This window comes from Eschrichtius robustus, chromosome 14 (assembly GCF_028021215.1).
Source record: "Eschrichtius robustus isolate mEscRob2 chromosome 14, mEscRob2.pri, whole genome shotgun sequence".
Lineage (NCBI taxonomy): Eukaryota > Metazoa > Chordata > Mammalia > Artiodactyla > Eschrichtiidae > Eschrichtius > Eschrichtius robustus.
The window spans coordinates 42,872,316-42,890,698 of NC_090837.1; the positions used below are offsets into that span (position 1 = coordinate 42,872,316).

Here is an 18,383-nt window from a genome sequence, read left to right on the forward strand (position 1 = left end):
GAGGGACCAGAGACTGGAGACTGAGATAGACACCGTGAGCAATCAATCAATCAATCAATCAATCAAATCTACATAATGGAGCCCCAATATAAACTCTGAACATTGAGGGAGGCTCGGGTGAATTCCCCTGGTTAGCAATACTCTGTGTGTACTGTCACACACTGGACCAGGAGAGCAAAGCATCCTGACTGCATGAGGAAAGAAACTCTGCATTCATATGTCTTCTGGATTTTTCCCTTGGCTGATGTTAATCTGTATCCTTTCACTGTAATAAATCATAACTCTAAGTATAACAACTTTTAGTGAGTTCTGTGAGTCTTTCCAGCAAATCACTGAACTTGAGAGTAGTTTTTGGAACCCTAGACTTGTAACTGCTGTCAGATATGGAGCCAATCTTGGGGACTGTTCCCTGTAACTCTGCAGTTGGCTAGACTCAGAGGTGATGGAAGTCTTGGGGACTTTGACCTCAATCTCCTCCCAGCAGCTCAAATACATTGCTCCTGCAATGTCCCTTTCCTCACTCTCTTGCAGCATCAATTCCCCTCTCTCCAATGGATCATTCCTATCAGTATACAAACATGATTTAGTATCTTCCCATCTTTAGTTCGAAAAGATGCTAGCTCCGAATTGTCATGATGTAACTGATGATTTGGAACTAGCGTCTTTTCTATAGCTTGGCAAATTGGCATATTCCTTTTTAAGTATAGACCAACTTCCAGGGCTTCCCTGGTGGCGCAGTGGTTAAGAATCCGCTTGCCAATGCAGGAGACAAGGGTTCAATCCCTGGTCCAGGAAGATCCCGCATGCTGCAGAACATCTAAGCCCGTGCACCACAACTACTGAGCCTGCACTCTAGAGCCCGTGAGCCACGTGTGCTGCAACCGCTGAAGGCCACGCGCCTAGAGCCTGTGCTCCGTAACCAGAGAAGCCACCGCAATGAGAAGCCTGTGCACCACAACGAAAAGTAGCCCCTGCCCACTGCAACTAGAGAAAGCCCACGTGCAGCAACGAAGACCCAACGCAGCCAAAAATAAATAAATTTTAAAAAAAGAGTACAGATCAACTTCCAACGTTTTATCCTTTGTGCTTTCAATGTTATGAAATGTCTCCAAGACTTTCCTTAATACAAAATATTTTGCTAGTCTCGCTTTCTCTGGGACATCTTCGTTCTTTCATCACAGCCAGTTTCCTCATTTACATCAGCAAGTTCACCTTCACTGAGGACCTGCAATGCAGATCTAGAGTCTCTCAAATGGCAGCAGTGTCAACATTCCCAAGGTCAGCAATTCCTTCTGTAATTCTACTTACAAAGGACTTGGATTTATTTCCCACAGTATTACTTTTCATTTCTTTGTTAGACTTTTATCTTTGTTGGCCAAGGCCCTCTTTGAATTATCTATTTTTATAAAATAACATGTATCTCTGGGAGCCAAGGAAGCAACACAACTCCATGCTGTGCTGTTATGTGCGTAACTGATGGATGCATAGTGATCAATCACTGACAGAATCTGAAAGTGACGTGAATGGTCATCGATCATGATACTTATAAATACAGTGATTTGTGGACTGAGGAGACAGCAGCCAAGTCTGTGCTTTATGCAACTACTCACGGTTAATACACCATGGTAAGTGAACCCTGAACCATGTTGTTCGGCAACAGGTGTTATTTAACTAAATTGTGGTAACAGAAGTTCATGCATATCAGAACTTCGCAACAGCAGGCCTGCCTGTATTTCCAAAGGATGTGTTTCCTCATGCACAGAATGAGGATAATAACAGTAGCTACTAACCCAAAGATGTGTACAGCTCTGATCAGATAATAAACCACTGTATAATAAGAGTAAATATAACAGTCCTGGCTATGGTAATACATACTTTCTGCCCTTCATATTTACAATAATAAAGGTACTGAAAGAAAAATTTCCCACTACTCTAATGCCAAGCCTCTAGATCAGATCATTATCACTTGCAACTTATTAGCTAAATGAATCAAAACTTTCTTAATACTATTCAAACAAAATTAAAGCCAGAAATAAATTAGATCTTATGGTTAAAAAAGACAATAGCCAATAAACTGATCTCGAGTTTTTATTACAAAAAAAAAACACAACACCTTGTTTATTCTGATTTTATGTAAACTATACAATTACCGAATTAGGATTTTTAAATGCCATCATCTCACTTAATCTTACTTAAAGAAATTGAGTAAGTTAGTCAAAGATCCCACACACGGTAATCTATGGGACCAAGACTTGGATCCAAGTCTGAAGAATTATATACCATACCTGGAACTTGTGAAATACATGCTTTAACACAAATATAACAATTTGTGAAAATCCTTATATTTGAATATGGAATAAGTAAGTAAAATGGTGTTAAATGTGGAAAGCTATAATCACTAATGCCTGGGAATGAAAACTATGCTGATTCTATCAAACGCTACCTGTTGGTCCAGAAAGCCTTACTATTCCAATTTGACTTTTAAAGAAACATCTTTAAGGCACTAACTCTGTCTTTCCGGGTTATCATATAACATCTGGTTTCAATTCCTATTCACTGAAGAGACAGATTTGTCAGGTTTTGTTCTAGGCACCAGAACAAAACAGTGTGAACAAAAGAGGCAAACTTCTCCCTTTGTGGAGCTTTTTGAATTCCAGTGGAGCTGACGCTCTCTCTACATGAGTGAGTAGATCCAGTACGTAAGAAGGCAGTGATTCACTCTGAACACAGGTCTTACTCCTGAAGTTCAAAGTGATCATCACTGAACTTTATCTGGATAACAGTGAAAATAACACGGAAAGTTTGTTGGATTGACTATTTACAACATTTTCCTAGCAATTTAAGAAAGAAATTAACGTTAAAAACTTGTTGGGGCTTCCCTGGTGGCGCAGTGGTTGAGAATCTGCCTGCTAATGCAGGGGACATGGGTTCGAGCCCTGGTCTGGGAAGATCCCACATGCCGCGGAGCAACTAGGCCCGTGAGCCACAACTACTGAGCCTGCGCGTCTGGAGCCTGTGCTCCGCAACAAGAGAGGCCGCGACAGTGAGAGGCCCGCGCACCGCGATGAAGAGTGGCCCCCCGCTTGCCGTAACTAGAGAAAGCCCTCGCACAGAAACGAAGACCCAACACAGCCCTAAATAAATAAAATAAATAAATAAACCTCTAAGTTAAAAAAAAAAAAACTTGCTAAACCTTTCACCTAAAAGCAGTAGTCCTCATAAGAGAACTTACAGGGAAATATTCTGCTAAAATAATAAACCTAAATGCTGAATTAAAAAATATTTCAGTTTTCTCACTGCATAGATATGTATAAAACCACAACTAAAACTACAACTAAAAGTAGGCACCAATTACAATGCCACTGTCATATAAACTCATTTTTCTTTTAAAGCTAAAAAAATAGTAACTGTTGAAATTTTTATAATGACCGTATAATCAGTAAATTTAATAGGGCCAACTTTTTGTGCAGCTTTTTGAAATGACATGTTTTGTGTGGTAGGTCTACATGTTTTTATTATATTAGCCTTTGCATTAATATGGTTTTTTTTTTAAATTTTTCACATAGGGAATACAGTCAATAATATTTAACAATTTTGTTCAATGACAGTTGGTAACAGGACTTATCGTGGTGATCATTTCATAATGTGTGAAAATATCGAATCATGATGTTGTACACCTGAAACTGATATTGTATGTTAATTATAACTCAATAAAAGAAAAATAATTTTAGTTAAAAAAACATAGAAAGAATAGTTGGTCCCTGTGTTTTGAACAAAAAATTCCTATAAACACTTCAAGTTCTTTCTCCAAAAACAGTTAACTATTTTCTACATACACACTGCTGCATGCATTATTTTTTCTTCTTCAGATCTTATGATGTCTTATCAAACCACACTGCAGCAACATCCATTTTTGCACACATCCTACCTTTCCTTAACTACAGTTTCTAAGAAGTGTACCATAACTACGGCGGTTGCTGTAAAGAATCACTATCAATTTTTCTGCTTTTTCCTGGTAACCAAACTGTACAGAGAAACATCTGAACCCCCCTTCTGATCTAGCACTGACTGGATCTTGCTGTTGTTTTGAACCTTTAATTGATAGAATAAAAAAAAAAAGAAAATACTCCACCATGGGCACTGAACAACTTTTGCGGGGAAAAATGGAGCAAGTGCCAGTTTTGTGAAGCTGCATTCATTGACAATTTGTTCTATTATCTCCCTTTGTTTCCGGTGTATTTTATCTAAATTACAGAAAATGTCTGTATTAATATTTTAAAATTACAATATATTATTTCATCAAAAATCATGATCAACAGATTAACATTAACTTCCTTTTTCTGGGTGTACTTTGGTGATGCGTTTTTCATAAGCAAAATCTAGAAAATTTTATTGCAAATACATTTAATTCTTAGACTCTTAACCTCACCACATTTCATAATTGAAATAGCTTTAGGCTGGCAACAGGCCAAATGTTTTCCCAGGCAATTAGCAGAACAGAGCGCCACTTACTGGTTTTTAGTTATTATTCACAAGAATACTTAAAAGAGAAACATGATAACAATTTGATTCTCTGAGACTGGTAATAAACTTTAATAGACTTCACACCGCTCTAAGAATATAAGAATACAGCAGCACCTCCACTGAACATTCTAATAACAAATTATGTTAAAATTACCGTTAATGCTGAAACACAGCATCAGAAAACATTAAATCAAGGGAAATTCATAGAAATTAATATATTCTTCACAAGTAAAATGAACCACAGAACAGGTGTTTTTTAAGGAGCGTACTTATAAAGATAAAATTATATTTTCTCAGTTTTCTAGCTCTAACCAAATGTTTGGTTATTCATTGATCAGCTTAAAAATCCAAAAATATAAAATCTCAAATAAACTGTCCAAAAGACATAAAAATAAATAAGCTTAAAAAGCTAAATTGAGCATCTTAATTTCTAAATGTAAAAGGGAAAAATTATTTTAAGCTGGTTTCGAGCTTGATGTTCCTTTTCTATGGGTATGATCGTTCCTCACTTCAAACTTGTAATTTTGCAAATCAGCTAACATTCTGAAAAAATTGTTTGATTTTCGAAGGCTAATGGGGCATCCTACTCAAGAATTTTATAAAGCTTACTTACCTTGGTTTGGTTGAATATTCATATTTGGTCTGGGGCCATAGTTTCCCATCGGCTGCCCTTGACTCATGGTCATCTGGTTCTGTACCGGCATGCTCTGGGACGATGGCACGGAATGGCTGTAACCTCCCATGGACCCGTGGCTACTTGAAGGCATATTCATGGAACTGTTTGTCATATTCAGTTGATTGGGTCCAGGTCCCTGCATAGGCATATGGTTAGGCCCTTTGAAGAAAAGTGATCAGAACCAAAATATGAAAGTTAAACAGGTGATCTATACAAAAGTACCTTAAAAAGCTTATTTATTTTTTTTGCATTAATGTAACAATAGCACAAACAATAACTTGAGTATTTAATCAGTAGCAAACAAAGTGAACGCTTTACACGAATGACAGCAAATACTGTGAGGTGGACATTATTATCATTTTACAGATTGAGAAACTGTTGCTTTTGAAAAGCCAGGAACATCCTGGAAAAAAAAAAGAGTAATGAAGGACTTGCTTTATAAGAGACAAAAACATATAAAGCTGAATTAAAAGTATGTAGTATTAACACATAAATGAACTGATTAACCGATCAATAAACCTAGAGCACAGTCTGAAAGTGACCGAAATGCATAATTTGGTAAATGACAATGGTGCTGACATTAAGTATCAGTGAGCAAAAGAAAAAATAATTCAATAAATGATGTTTAACAACTGAGTAGATATGTGGAAAAATACAGGTTAGGTCCCTACCACATTCCTTCTACCAAAACTAAGTCCAGATGAATAAAAAAATTAAACATTAAAAAAGAAGAAAAAGCAAAGAAATCATAACAGAGTATTTCAAAACGGAGAATTTTAAAAATAATCTTGGACTGTAAGGGCCTTTTTAAGTATGCCAAAAAACCCAGAACCATAAAAGAGTTATAAAGTACAGTACATAAAAATAAAAAATTTGCACATGACCAATAAAACAAAATTAAGTAATAAAAAGATAAACTGGGAAAAAATTATTTACAAGAACTATCACAGACCAAACTACTTACTTAACATATAAAGCAAGTAAAAGACCACCAGCAGTAAAAGGGCCAAGTATATGAATGATCACTTCACACGAAAACTACAAAAGGGGTCATAAAACATGAGAAAATTGCTTGCTTTATTTAATATAATAAAAAGGCAAATTAAAACTATGAGATCCATTTTTCACCTTTTAGATTTGCAAAGATCAAAAGTTTTGTTCCAATTATATTATGAAGAAAGAAGCACTTTCATACTTCGTTGAGAGAATATAAATGTATAAATAAGTACTATTTTTATGTAGACCAATATGGCAATAACTACCATATTTTAAAATGAATATACCTTTAGGGCTTCCCTGGTGGCGCAGTGCAGGGGAAGTGGTGCTAATACAGGGGACACGGGTTCGAGCCCTGGTCCAGGAAGATCCCACATGCTGCGGAGGAACTCAGCCTATGCACCACAACTACTGAGCCTGCATGCCACAACTACTGAGCCCGCATGTCATAACTACTGAAGCCTGCACGCCTAAAGCCCATGCTCCACAACAAAAGCCACCGCAATGAGAAGCCCGCACACCAAAACAAAGAGTAGCCCCCCGAAACTAAAGAAAGCCCACATGCAGCAACAAGGACCCAACGCAGCCATTAAATAAATAAATGAATGAATGAATGAATGAATGAATGAGTGAATAAAAATAAAATGCATATACCTTTAACCTAGCAATTTCAGTTCTAGGAACTTATCCTACAAACATACACGTTTTTGTGTGTGCACATATATGGATGCAAAATTGTAAGTTTATCTGTTTACTTATTTATTTATATTTTACAGAGTCACAAGAGCATAATTTTTAACACCAAAAGACTATAAATAACCTATATTTCTGTCAGAAGGGAACTGTCCAAATAAATTAGAGGCATCCATAAAAAAGAATGTAATGCAGTCATCAAAAGGAATGAGGCAGCTCTTTATATACCGAGTGGTCTCCAAAATATATGTTTATATACTCATGGTCTCCAAGAGAAACCTTTAAGAGGTAAAAAAATGATATATAGTAATATCTACTGTATGCTACCATTTGTGTTTTTAAAAAAAGAATAAGAAGAAAGAAAATAGAATGTATACATGCATATGTTTTTCAAGGATAACTGGATACCAATGCCTGTCTGGAGCAAAGAGTCTGGGTAGGTAGGGGCTGTATGCCTTTTTGTACCTTTTTATTTTATTTTATTTTTATTAGATACGTATTATCTAATTTTTTTTAAAAGGAACCTAAGACTACGAGGATATACGACCAAGATCAAACAGCATATAAGAAGCACTACAACTTACATTGTAAAATATTAAAAACAAAACTAAAATCGGAAATTAAAAGCCTAGTTACAAATTTGTGTGCGTAAAAAGGTTGGCTAAATACTATACAAAACTTATTAAATAAAGACAATATAAGTAACTGGACTTCCAATTTCTCCTACACCTAACTGTAAACTCTCTAACTATAAATTGTTTTGGAAGCTCTACGGTATTCTGGACAATCTAGGTCATAAGTGGTTGAAAATCTCTGGCTCACAAAAAGTATATCTTACTCCAGACGGCCTTACACAAAAACGAATATGTCACGTTAACAATAATTATATTGCTGCTCGCTTGCTTCCTCAGCCTTAGGCTTGAATGTTATCTGGAGAAGTTGAGTCAAAATCCTAATTAAAGGTACCACCATAAAAAGTCACAAAACTCCTCTAACTTGCTAACCTGCATTAGCACTACCCCACCAGTTTTAAAAGCAATGTGTCCTAATGAGCTAGATGTGGATTAAGCAAGAAGTTTGCTTCTGACCACAACCAGACAAGTAGTTACCTCTTTATTCCTACCTCCACATGGTGGAGGGCCACTGGGCCATGACCATGGAAGCCTTGGCAGGAAAGAGAAGGTTGCCACCAAGACACCACAGCCCTCCTACATGACCCATCACACATCAATCTCCTATAAGCCAGGCTATCTGGCCTCTTTTGCTCTGTGCTCTCTTTTGCTTCATTTTTTACACCCACAGTCCCTGGACACCAGTGCTACCAACCAACATAATCAGTTAAGACAACACTATCCTAAGGATGCTAATATTACTAATTTTAAAAATAAATTGCTCTGTTATTTTAATTTACTCTCTTTATTGCTATTTGGCTAATACTTTCTTTTTGTTAATGAAAACCACCTTTGTCTTTAGAAAGTAAAAATATGCCCCACCAAGAATTATAGGTATGGATGTGACTGATGTTACAAAAACAAAATAGCTTAAAGACAGTGATACTTTTCAGATTAAAAATTCAAACCAGCAAAAGGTAACTAAATAAGCATCCAATGGTCTGAAAGATATTTTAAGTGGCTCTAAACTTAAAATGGATAAATAGTAAATGGTTCATTATATAAGAAAGCTGACACTTTTCAGCTTTTAATTTTGCTTCAGTATCGATTTCCATATTTCTATTATACTATAAACATATGTATTCATAAAAATGCATACTCAGTTTCAAAAGACCAATGAGGAAAGACTAAGTACATGCGCACTATAGAGCCTGTTTTGTTTTTTCTCCCCGTGTGTCTTTTCCAGCAATACTGTTTCTGAGACCAATAAATTTTTAAGTAAATACAAAACTCAGAGAAATGGTACACATTTTCATAAACAGATCTTAATTCTTAAGCCATGGTGCAATGCCATTTTTCCCCCGAAAGCTTCTAAAGCCAGCTGTATTGCATAGTTTCAGACAGACTAAATTTAGCCAGTTCTGTTCATCAGAGGAATGCTGTGTGTCAGCTACATCAAAGCCCAAGGGCAGCCTGATAAACACTGAATACAGGTCACGTAGCTCTGTAGCTAACAAACTCTAAGAGAGCTTGGACTCGGGGGCATTCAAAGCAGTTTTGTCATCAACAATCTAGTATCCCTTGAGCCCCCACGTCGTTGCAGTTGCTAAGCAACTCCGGTGTTAATGTCTTAGAGGAGAAAAACTTACCAGGCATCTGGCCGTTCATCTGGTTCTGCATGTGTGGTGCAGGAGGACCCCCAGCTACCATTCCATCTGAAGGCATGTTGTGTGAGCGTGGAGGTGGGGGAGGGCCGCTCTGATTCATCCCTCCAGGACCCATAGGCATATTCTGTGTGGGTGGCTGAAAGAAGACAGTTTAGTAAAACAAGAAAAACAGTCAGACTAATATACTAAAGATGCATATGGTATAACAGTTGCCTATACTATTCAGTTGAATAGGGACAAAAACACAAATGCATTTCAACTTATTCTAATGCATTTTAATCATGGACTTATCAACATCATATTTAATATGCTCCAAAGACTTCACAAGATCATTAGCATGAATATGTCATCCGACCACCTTAGACCATAAGAACACCACGATTCAAGTATATTCTACTTTACAGTGAAAATTAAAAATTATAACATTCTATACAAAAAGAATTCTTATTTATATATAAGGATTTCTAATGTGCCCACTATTGTTTAAATTATGTTTTAAAAATTAAGTCTCCTTTCATTATTAATATATTTGGATATATTTACTGTTAATGATGAATTTTACCTGAAAAGATATAGTAACAAAAGACTAAGGACCAGAAGCTTCAAAATGTGATATATTTTATACTGTTTGAGGAGGAGGAGTGGTTTTGGAGGGGGAATGTTTTAAACTGCAAAGACTCAGCTCAGCCCAACATTTTTGTGCCGACTACTCCTATGGATTGGAAACATTACTGATGGCCTCCAAGGGTACAGAGACAGCTGCCTCAAAAGGATGCCTTTGGCAAATTTCCTAATGAAAGTGTGAAAAAAATCACTGACTAACCTTGAGAGTTCACAAAAGGGCGAAAGGAAAAACACAGATACAAGGTGCTCTATAACACCTGGCTCCCTTCTTGGGAATATTTGGGTAGAGAAAGCACACAGTTAGTTTCTTTCCAAACCCCAGTTTTTTAATCCTGCAAGAGGATAGGGAAGTATTGTTCTTTACAAATCTATTTCTGCCTTCTTTCTCTACTTGTCTACGTTTTAAACATAACGTCCATTCCTAGAACTTCAGTCATTCTCTTCCTCCAGTATGTTTACTGTGTCTGTACCACCCAGATTTTGCGAACACAATCCTCCCCGGCATATTTACCAGATATACATTGTTCTTTAGACATCACAGTAAACACTCAAATCTCCAACCACCTAATAACCACTAACATTTACAAAATGAACCAAGTACTACTCTAATAGCACTCGTGCCAAGCTCATAATTTCTTCACTACTAAATCCAATCCAATAATTGCTCATTAAATATTTTCTCTTCAATTCTTATCTTAAATTCTTCATCCAATTTGTATTCTTTAAACACTTTGTTCCATTTTCAAAAAACTTACTAAATATCAACTTAGTGTCACATATCTCACTTTAAATCATCCTTTATCATCCTTCAATATGGCTGACTTGGCCCTCTTGCTTGAAAATAAAATTCCTTTCTCCTACATCCTTGTCCAGATTTTCTCTTGAAAATTCATGCTCTCCCTCTCAATAGGTATCAGTTTTTCATTTTCTTGTGATTCAATTCATGAAACATCAGTATGCGTGGTTCCCATCATAATAGAATAGCTTGTACCAAACCAACCCTTTTGCTAATAAATGTTATAAAATCTAGACAAATGTAGAAACCATTTGAAGGCACTGAAGAGTAATGTACACAGAGAGGAACAAGAGGGGATACAACTCTTGAAAGAAGGGAAAAACAAAAAATCAGCCCCATAATCAACTCGGCTTTTCCTTTTCTTTGCTGTGTAACAGGAAAATAGAGTCCAAGTAGAAAGTGGCAGTCCTAGTAGACTGAGAGAAGGCAGAGTTTTTGGCTAACAGAGAGCTGGAAACTAAAGAACCAAGTTCCAGAGAGGAAGAAACACAAAGAGGGGTAAATTCAAGAAAACTAGCAGAAAACAGCAGTTAGGAGGCAAAAGAGCTGAGAAGAGATTTCAGCTTCTGCCCAGTTCGAGGGAGACAAAGATTGGAGTGTAGACCCCACCAAATCAGAAGGGCCTTTATAAACAATTCAGTCTCTCTTCTCTCTGTTGAGACTTCAAAAAAGCCTCTCTGGGGCTTCCCTGGTGGCGCAGTGGTTGAGAGCCTGCCTGCCAATGCAGGGGACACGGGTTCGAGCCCTGGTCTGGGAAGATCCCACATGCCGCGGAGCAACTAGGCCCGTGAGCCACAATTACTGAGCCTGCGCGTCTGGAGCCTGTGCTCCGCAACAAGAGAGGCCGCGATAGTGAGAGGCCCGCGCACCGCGATGAAGAATGGCCCCCGCTTGCCGCAACTAGAGAAAGCCCTCGCACAGAAACGAAGACCCAACACAGCCAAAAATAAATAAATAAATAGTAATTAAAAAAAAAAAAAAAAAAAAACTACAGAAAGTAACATGTGTTGGCAAGAAAGCAGAGAAAAAACTCTCGTACATGCTGATGGGATTGTAAAAGGGTGCAACCATTGTGGAGAATGCTTTAGCAGTTTCTCAAAGAGTTAAACATAGAGTTATCATATGACCTAGCAATTCCACTCCTGGTACAGACCCAAGAGAACTGAAGACATACATTCACACAAAACTTACACGTGACTGTTCAGAGCAGCACTATTCATAATAGCCAAACAGTAGGAAAAAACCTAAATGTCCTTCAGCTGATGAACTGATAAACAAAATGTGGTAAATATCCACACAATGCAATATTATTCAGCCACAAAATGGAATGAAGTACTGATACACACTACAACATGGATAAATCTTGAAAACACTATGCTAAGTGAAGAAGTCAGACTCAAAAGGCCATACATTGTATGATTCCATTTATATGAACTGTCCAGAATAGGCAAAGCCGGAGAGACAGAAAGTAGACTGATCAGTCTTTGCCAGGGGACGGGCAGAGGGGAGAATTGGGGCTGACTGTCAATGGTCATGAGTTTTCTTTTTTGGGGTGATGGTGTCCTAGAATTAGATAATGGTGATGGCTGCATAGCACTGTGAATATACCAACACCCACTGAATTGTATACAGGGATTCCTCATATTACTGTGCTTCACAGATACCATGTTTTTCTACAAATCAGAGGCCTGTGGCAACCCTGTGCGGAACAAGTGCATCGGCACCATTTTTCCAACCGCATCTGCTCATTTCGTGTCTTTGTGCCACATTTTGGTAATTTTCACAATACTTCAAACTTTTTCATGATTATTATATATGTTATGGTGGTCTGTGAGCAGCGCTCTTTAATGTTACTATTGCAAAAAGATTATAACTCACTGACGGTTCAGATTATGGCTAGCATTTTTTAGCAATAAAGTATTTTTTAATTAAGGTATGTACATTGATTTTTAGACACAGGGATACTGCATACTTCATAGACTACAGTACAGTCTAAACATAACTTTTATATGCTCTGGGAAACTGAAAAATGTCTGTGACTAGCTTTATTGCCATATTCACTGTACTGTGGTGGTCTGGAACTGAATCCACAATATCTCTGAGGGGTGCCTGTACTCTAAAAGGTTAAAATGATGAACCTCATGTAATGCGAATTTCATCTCCACTAAAAAAAAAAAAAAAAGAGTAGATGGACAACAAATAGAAATAATAGAAAACAGGAGAAGACACATAGGTCATGCACATTTTAGAGTTATCTGAGAGACTTTAAAAATGACTGATTGATATATTCAAGGCAAAAAACAAACAGGACAAATGGAGAATTTCAGCAAAGCCTAGAATTCTTAAGTCAAAGGGAGCAACAAATGTACAGAAAAGACGACACATCAGAAAGATACAAAGGAGAGAAAATATGAACAGAAAGTGAAAAGACATGTACGTCATGGTGAAAAGGCCTAAAACACATCTAACTGGAGTTACAAAAGTAGAAAAGAGGGAATTCCCTGGAGGTCCAGAGGTTAGGACTCCGAGCTCTCACTGCCAAGGGCATGGGTTTGATACCTGGTCGGGGAACTAAAATCCCACAAGCCATGCAGTGCAGCCAAAAAAAGAAAAAAAAAAATGTAGAGAAGAGAAAATAACACATAAGCAATAAGAATACTGCTCAAGAATTTTCCAAAGCTAACAAAAGACATGAGTCTCTAGCAAACGTATGAAGCGCTACAAACCTCAGCAGGATATGAAGAAAACCATGGCTAGATACTTCAGAGTCAAAGTCCTAAAAACCAAAGTCAAAGTGAAAATCTTAAAAGTAGCCAGGGAAAATAAGACACATTACCTTCAGGTGAATGGCAATTAGACTAAAAACCTATTTTTTATCAGAAATAATGGAAATAGAATATTTTAAAAATGACATCTTTAAAGTGCTAAGACAGAAAAAGAAAATAATCAACAACCAACCTAGAATTCTATACTAAGAGAAAATAATCTCCAAACACAAAAATGAAACAATAACAGTTTCAGATGAACAAAAGCTAAGATAACCTGTAACAACTGAAGAGAATTCATCCAGCTAAATGAAAATGGCACAGAACTAGAGGGATTAATAAGAATGGAAAGGTAATATGTAGATAAATAAAAACATTAACATTTAAAATAATAGTGGGACTTTCCTGGTGGCACAGTGGTTAAGAATCCGCTTGCCAGTGCAGGGGACATGGGTTCGAGCCCTGGTCTGGGAAGATCCCACATGCTACGGAGCAACTAAGCCTGTGCGCCACAACTACTGAGCCTGCGCTCTAGAGCCCGCGAGCCACAACTACTGAGCCCACGTGCCACGACTACTGAAGCCCGTGCGCCGAGAGCCTGTGCTCCGCAACAAGAGAAGCTACCGCAATGAGAAGCACGCGCATGGCAACAAAGAGTAGTCCCCGCTCGACACAACTAGAGAAAGCCCGCGTGCAGCAACAAAGACCCAACACAGCCAAAAATTAATTAATTAATTAATTAATTAATTAATTAATAGTAACAATGAATAGTAATAGTTTAAACATATGTAGAAGTATAAAATATGACAAGACTAACATAAAGGACAGCAGAATACATGAAGTTATATTGTTGCAAATTTCTTGTATTTTTCAGCAACTGTTAAAAGTACAAATTTAGAGCGGAATCTAATAAACCAAGGATGCATATTGTAATCTGTTAGGCAACTACTTAAAAATGCATATGCACATATAAAAAATGTATAACTAAAAAACTAGTAGAGAGGAACAAATAATGCTTGATTAATTCAAAGAAGGACCAGAAAGAGACAAATAGGAAACTAGTATCAGGTTGACAGATGGACAGCCTACTATATCATGTTCAACGTTAAATGTATATAGACCCCTCATTTCAAAAAAGTAACAGAATTATTAAATTTTTAAAACGCTCAACTATATTCTGTTCACAAGAGATCCACTTAAAACTTAAGGACACATATATGTTAAAAGAAAAAGAATACTATGTAAACACTAATCAAAAGTATGGTGATGTCACTATATATTAGATAGTTGACTTAAATCAAGAAATATTACTGGGGGAATTCCCTGGCAGTCCAGTTAGGACTCTGTGCTTCCACTGAAGGGGGCACAGGTTCAATCCCTGGTCCCTGGTTGGGGAACTAAGATCCCACAAGCCATGTGGTGTGACCAAATAAACAAATAAATAAAATAAAAAGAAATACTACTAGAAATACTAAAGGGATAGTTTATTATAATAAAAGGATCAATTCAACAGAAATGTAACAATCATAAATTTGCATACAACTCGTAATTGCAGTTTCAAAATCTATAACGTAAAAGGATAAATGGAATAATCCATAATAATGGTTGGAGATTTTAATATACTCCTTCTAGTAACTGACAGAACAAGGAGACCAAAAAAAACAACAAACAAATGAAAAAAAAAACCCCTGAGAATATGAAAGATTTGACATGATTATTAACAACTCAATGTAATTAACATGCATAGACTACTATATGCAACAATTACATAATACACATTCTTCTCAAGTACTCAAGGAATATAGACCAAACTAGGTCATATACAGGGCCACAGAGCAAGTCAACAAATAACAAATGATTGAAATCTTATGCTGTATGTTTTGAGCACAGTGAAATTAAACTAGAAATCAATAACAGAAAACCAATAACCTGTTAGTTAATGAAGAAATAACAATGGAAATTAGAAAATACGTTTAACTGAATGGTAATGAAAATGCAACATCAAAATTTGTGAGATGCAGCTACAGCTATGCTAAAAGGAAAATTTATAGCTTTAAAAATGCATATTTAAAATTCATTTTTAAGAAAAGTTGAAAAATTAATGATATAAGCTTCTATCTGCAGTAGCTAGGAAAAGACATCAGTCAAACCCAAAGTAGTATAATGAAGGAAATAAAATAGACAAGTACTCAATGAACCATATGCAATCTTCCAGAGAACACAAAAATGCAGAACAATTCCCAATCCTTAATGAGGTCACCAAAACTCTGACACCAAAACCTCACAATGACATTATAAGAAAGAAATTTACAGGCCGATATTTCTCATGAACAGACACAAAAATCCTAAACAAAATTTTGCAAATCAAATACAGACTGTATTAAAAAGACAATGCATTACATAACCAATGGAATTTATTCCAGGAGTGCAGGCTGATTTAACTTTTGGAAATTAATCATTGTAACTCACCAAATTACCAAAATAAAATTCATATAATCATCTCAATAAAGGAAAATTATCTGATAAAATTCAACCCCCACTAAAAACTTTAATAAACCAATAAACAAATCAGTAGTATTAAAAAAAAATAAAGTAGGAAAAAAATAAGAAGGAATAAAAGATTGGAAAAGACATATAATTATTATTCAAAGATGACATGATTGAATGCATAGAAAACCCCAAGAAAATCTGTAACAAACTATGAGAATCACTAAGGTAACTAGAGACAAGGTCAATATATAAAAATCAACTGTATTTCTATATATTGCCAATAAACTAGAAAATTAAAATTTTAAAAATGATACCATGTATAATAGCATCCAAAAAAATTGAATAGCTAGGAACAAATCTAGCAAGAGATGTGCAATACTTCTACACCGCGACATTGTTGAGAAAAATTAAGGCGTTTACTAAACAGAGGGATATGCCATCTTCATTGACTGGAAGACTAAATATTGTGGAGATATCAGTTTCTCCAATGTTGACTTAGAGATTCCATGTAATCTCAATCAAAATCCCAACAGGCTTTCTGTAGAAATTAACAAGCTGACTGTAAAATTTATATGGAAATACAAAAGACAAAATAGCCAGGACACTCGAAGAACAACACTACCTGCTGCTATAATTAAGATATTGGTTGGTGCAAGGACAGATAAACAGACCAATAGAATAAAAAGACCAACAGAATAGAGCTGAGGAACAGTGTAACACATACAGTCACCTTACAACAAAACGACTTATATTCAATGGGTAAAAACTGATCTTTCCAATAAATGGTACTGGATAAGTTGAATATCATATGAACAAAAATGAACCCTGACTCCTAGCTCAGATCATAAACAAATTTAATTTGCAATGAATCATGGATAGACAAACTTTTAGAAGAATGCATAGGCATATATTCATGACCCTGATACAAGAAAATATTTCTTAAACAAGATATGGAAAAGAAATAAAAAAGATTGATAAATTGGATTTCATTTAAATTAGAAACTCTGTTCATCCAAAGACATCATAAAGAGAATAAAAAAGCAACTTTCAAACTGGAAGAAGGTATCTGCAATATATATAGCCAATAAAAGATTTGCATCTAGAATAAAGAACCCCTACAAATCAATTTTAAAAAAGAAAACCCAATGGAAAATGGGCAAAAAACAGGCATCAGAAAACTTTTCTGGAATGGCAGCATTGTTCTATATCCTGATTGTAGTGGTGGTTACATGGATTTGTCAAAATTCATCCATCTAAACAATTTAAATCAATGAATTTTATTCTCTGTAAATTATACCTCAAATGGCATTTCCTCAAGGAAGACCTCCAGAATCATCAGCCCCCATTATCTGCTCCCTTAGTCCTAGATGCCCTTTCTTCATAGCATTTACAATTGGCACTTAAAATGTTTGTGTAATTAATTAATGTCTGCCGACCACACTATATGTTAACTCTGTTAGGACTGAGTTCATAATGATATTTGCCTATCACTGTAGCCCCCAATCATCTAGTGTCAAATATGGTACTCAATAAAGATTTGTTAAATGAAAAAATGATTTTAAAATACAGCATTTCAAAATTAAATCAGGGGCCAGTATCTTTGTGGTAATTTTCATGTTTTTTAATTGTCAGAATTGCCTATTCTACCTCCACATCTCCATCTGGAAGTCTATCAGACATCTCAACTTAAAATCTACAACACTGACTCCCTGATATCTCTGCCTCAGCCTCAAATCCCTTTACCCAACACTATCAGCTGATGGCAATTTCATCCTTCCAGTTGCTCTGAAAACCATGGGGTCATCTTTGACACTTCTCTTCTTCCTACACTCTGCCCCCTACGCCCAATTTTCAACATATCCTTTGAGCTCTACCTTTAACATATACTCACAGTTTGACCACTTCTACCACTACCTCTTCTGCTACCACCCTGCTACCAGCCACCATCACCTCTCTCATGTTGATTACTGCAAGGGCCTCCTTACTGGATTTCCTGCTCCGACCCACACTTCTCCATAGAAAATTCTCCACACAGTAAGCAGAATGAGCTTATTAAAATATACCAATTCACTCTTCGGCTCAAAATCCTCCAAGGGCTTCCGATTTCAGAGTGAAAAAGTCCTTACAATAGCCTACACAATAGGTTCTGTTCATACAAACTCCTTATTCTGTCCCAGCCACAACAGCCTTCACGTTGTTCCTTCAACAAGCCAGGTACAGTTTCACTTCAGGAGCTTTCCACTGCTTCTTTCCTCTGCCTAAAACACTATTCCTCAAGTCTTAGCTCAGATGTCACCTTCTCAAAGAGGTCTACCCTGACCACTCTATTTCATATTACAAATTCCATCCCCGGCCTCCAGTATTCCCAATACACCTCTCCCTCTCCTATTTGTTTTCCTTTTCCTGAGCTCTTCCCATTGTCCAACAGACTACGTGATTTAATTATTTGTTATGCCTGCCTCGTTTGCTAGAATATAAAACCCAAGAGAGCAGGAATATTTGTGTTTTGCTCACTGATGTTTCAAAAACTATTGCCTGACA

General features: G+C 36.5%; 1 protein-coding gene across 2 annotated transcripts in view; it reads right to left on the minus strand.

Moving 5' to 3' along the window:
* Positions 1-18,383, minus strand: part of SS18 (SS18 subunit of BAF chromatin remodeling complex) — a 74,725-nt gene that overhangs the window by 29,257 nt on the left and 27,085 nt on the right. For both annotated transcript variants that reach the window (XM_068562553.1, XM_068562554.1), the window contains exons 4-5: positions 9,150-9,303; positions 5,138-5,359 (exon numbers count right to left, since the gene is read on the minus strand). In XM_068562553.1, coding sequence (XP_068418654.1) covers positions 5,138-5,359; positions 9,150-9,303 — 376 coding nt within the window. The remainder of the gene's footprint in view (positions 1-5,137; positions 5,360-9,149; positions 9,304-18,383) is intronic.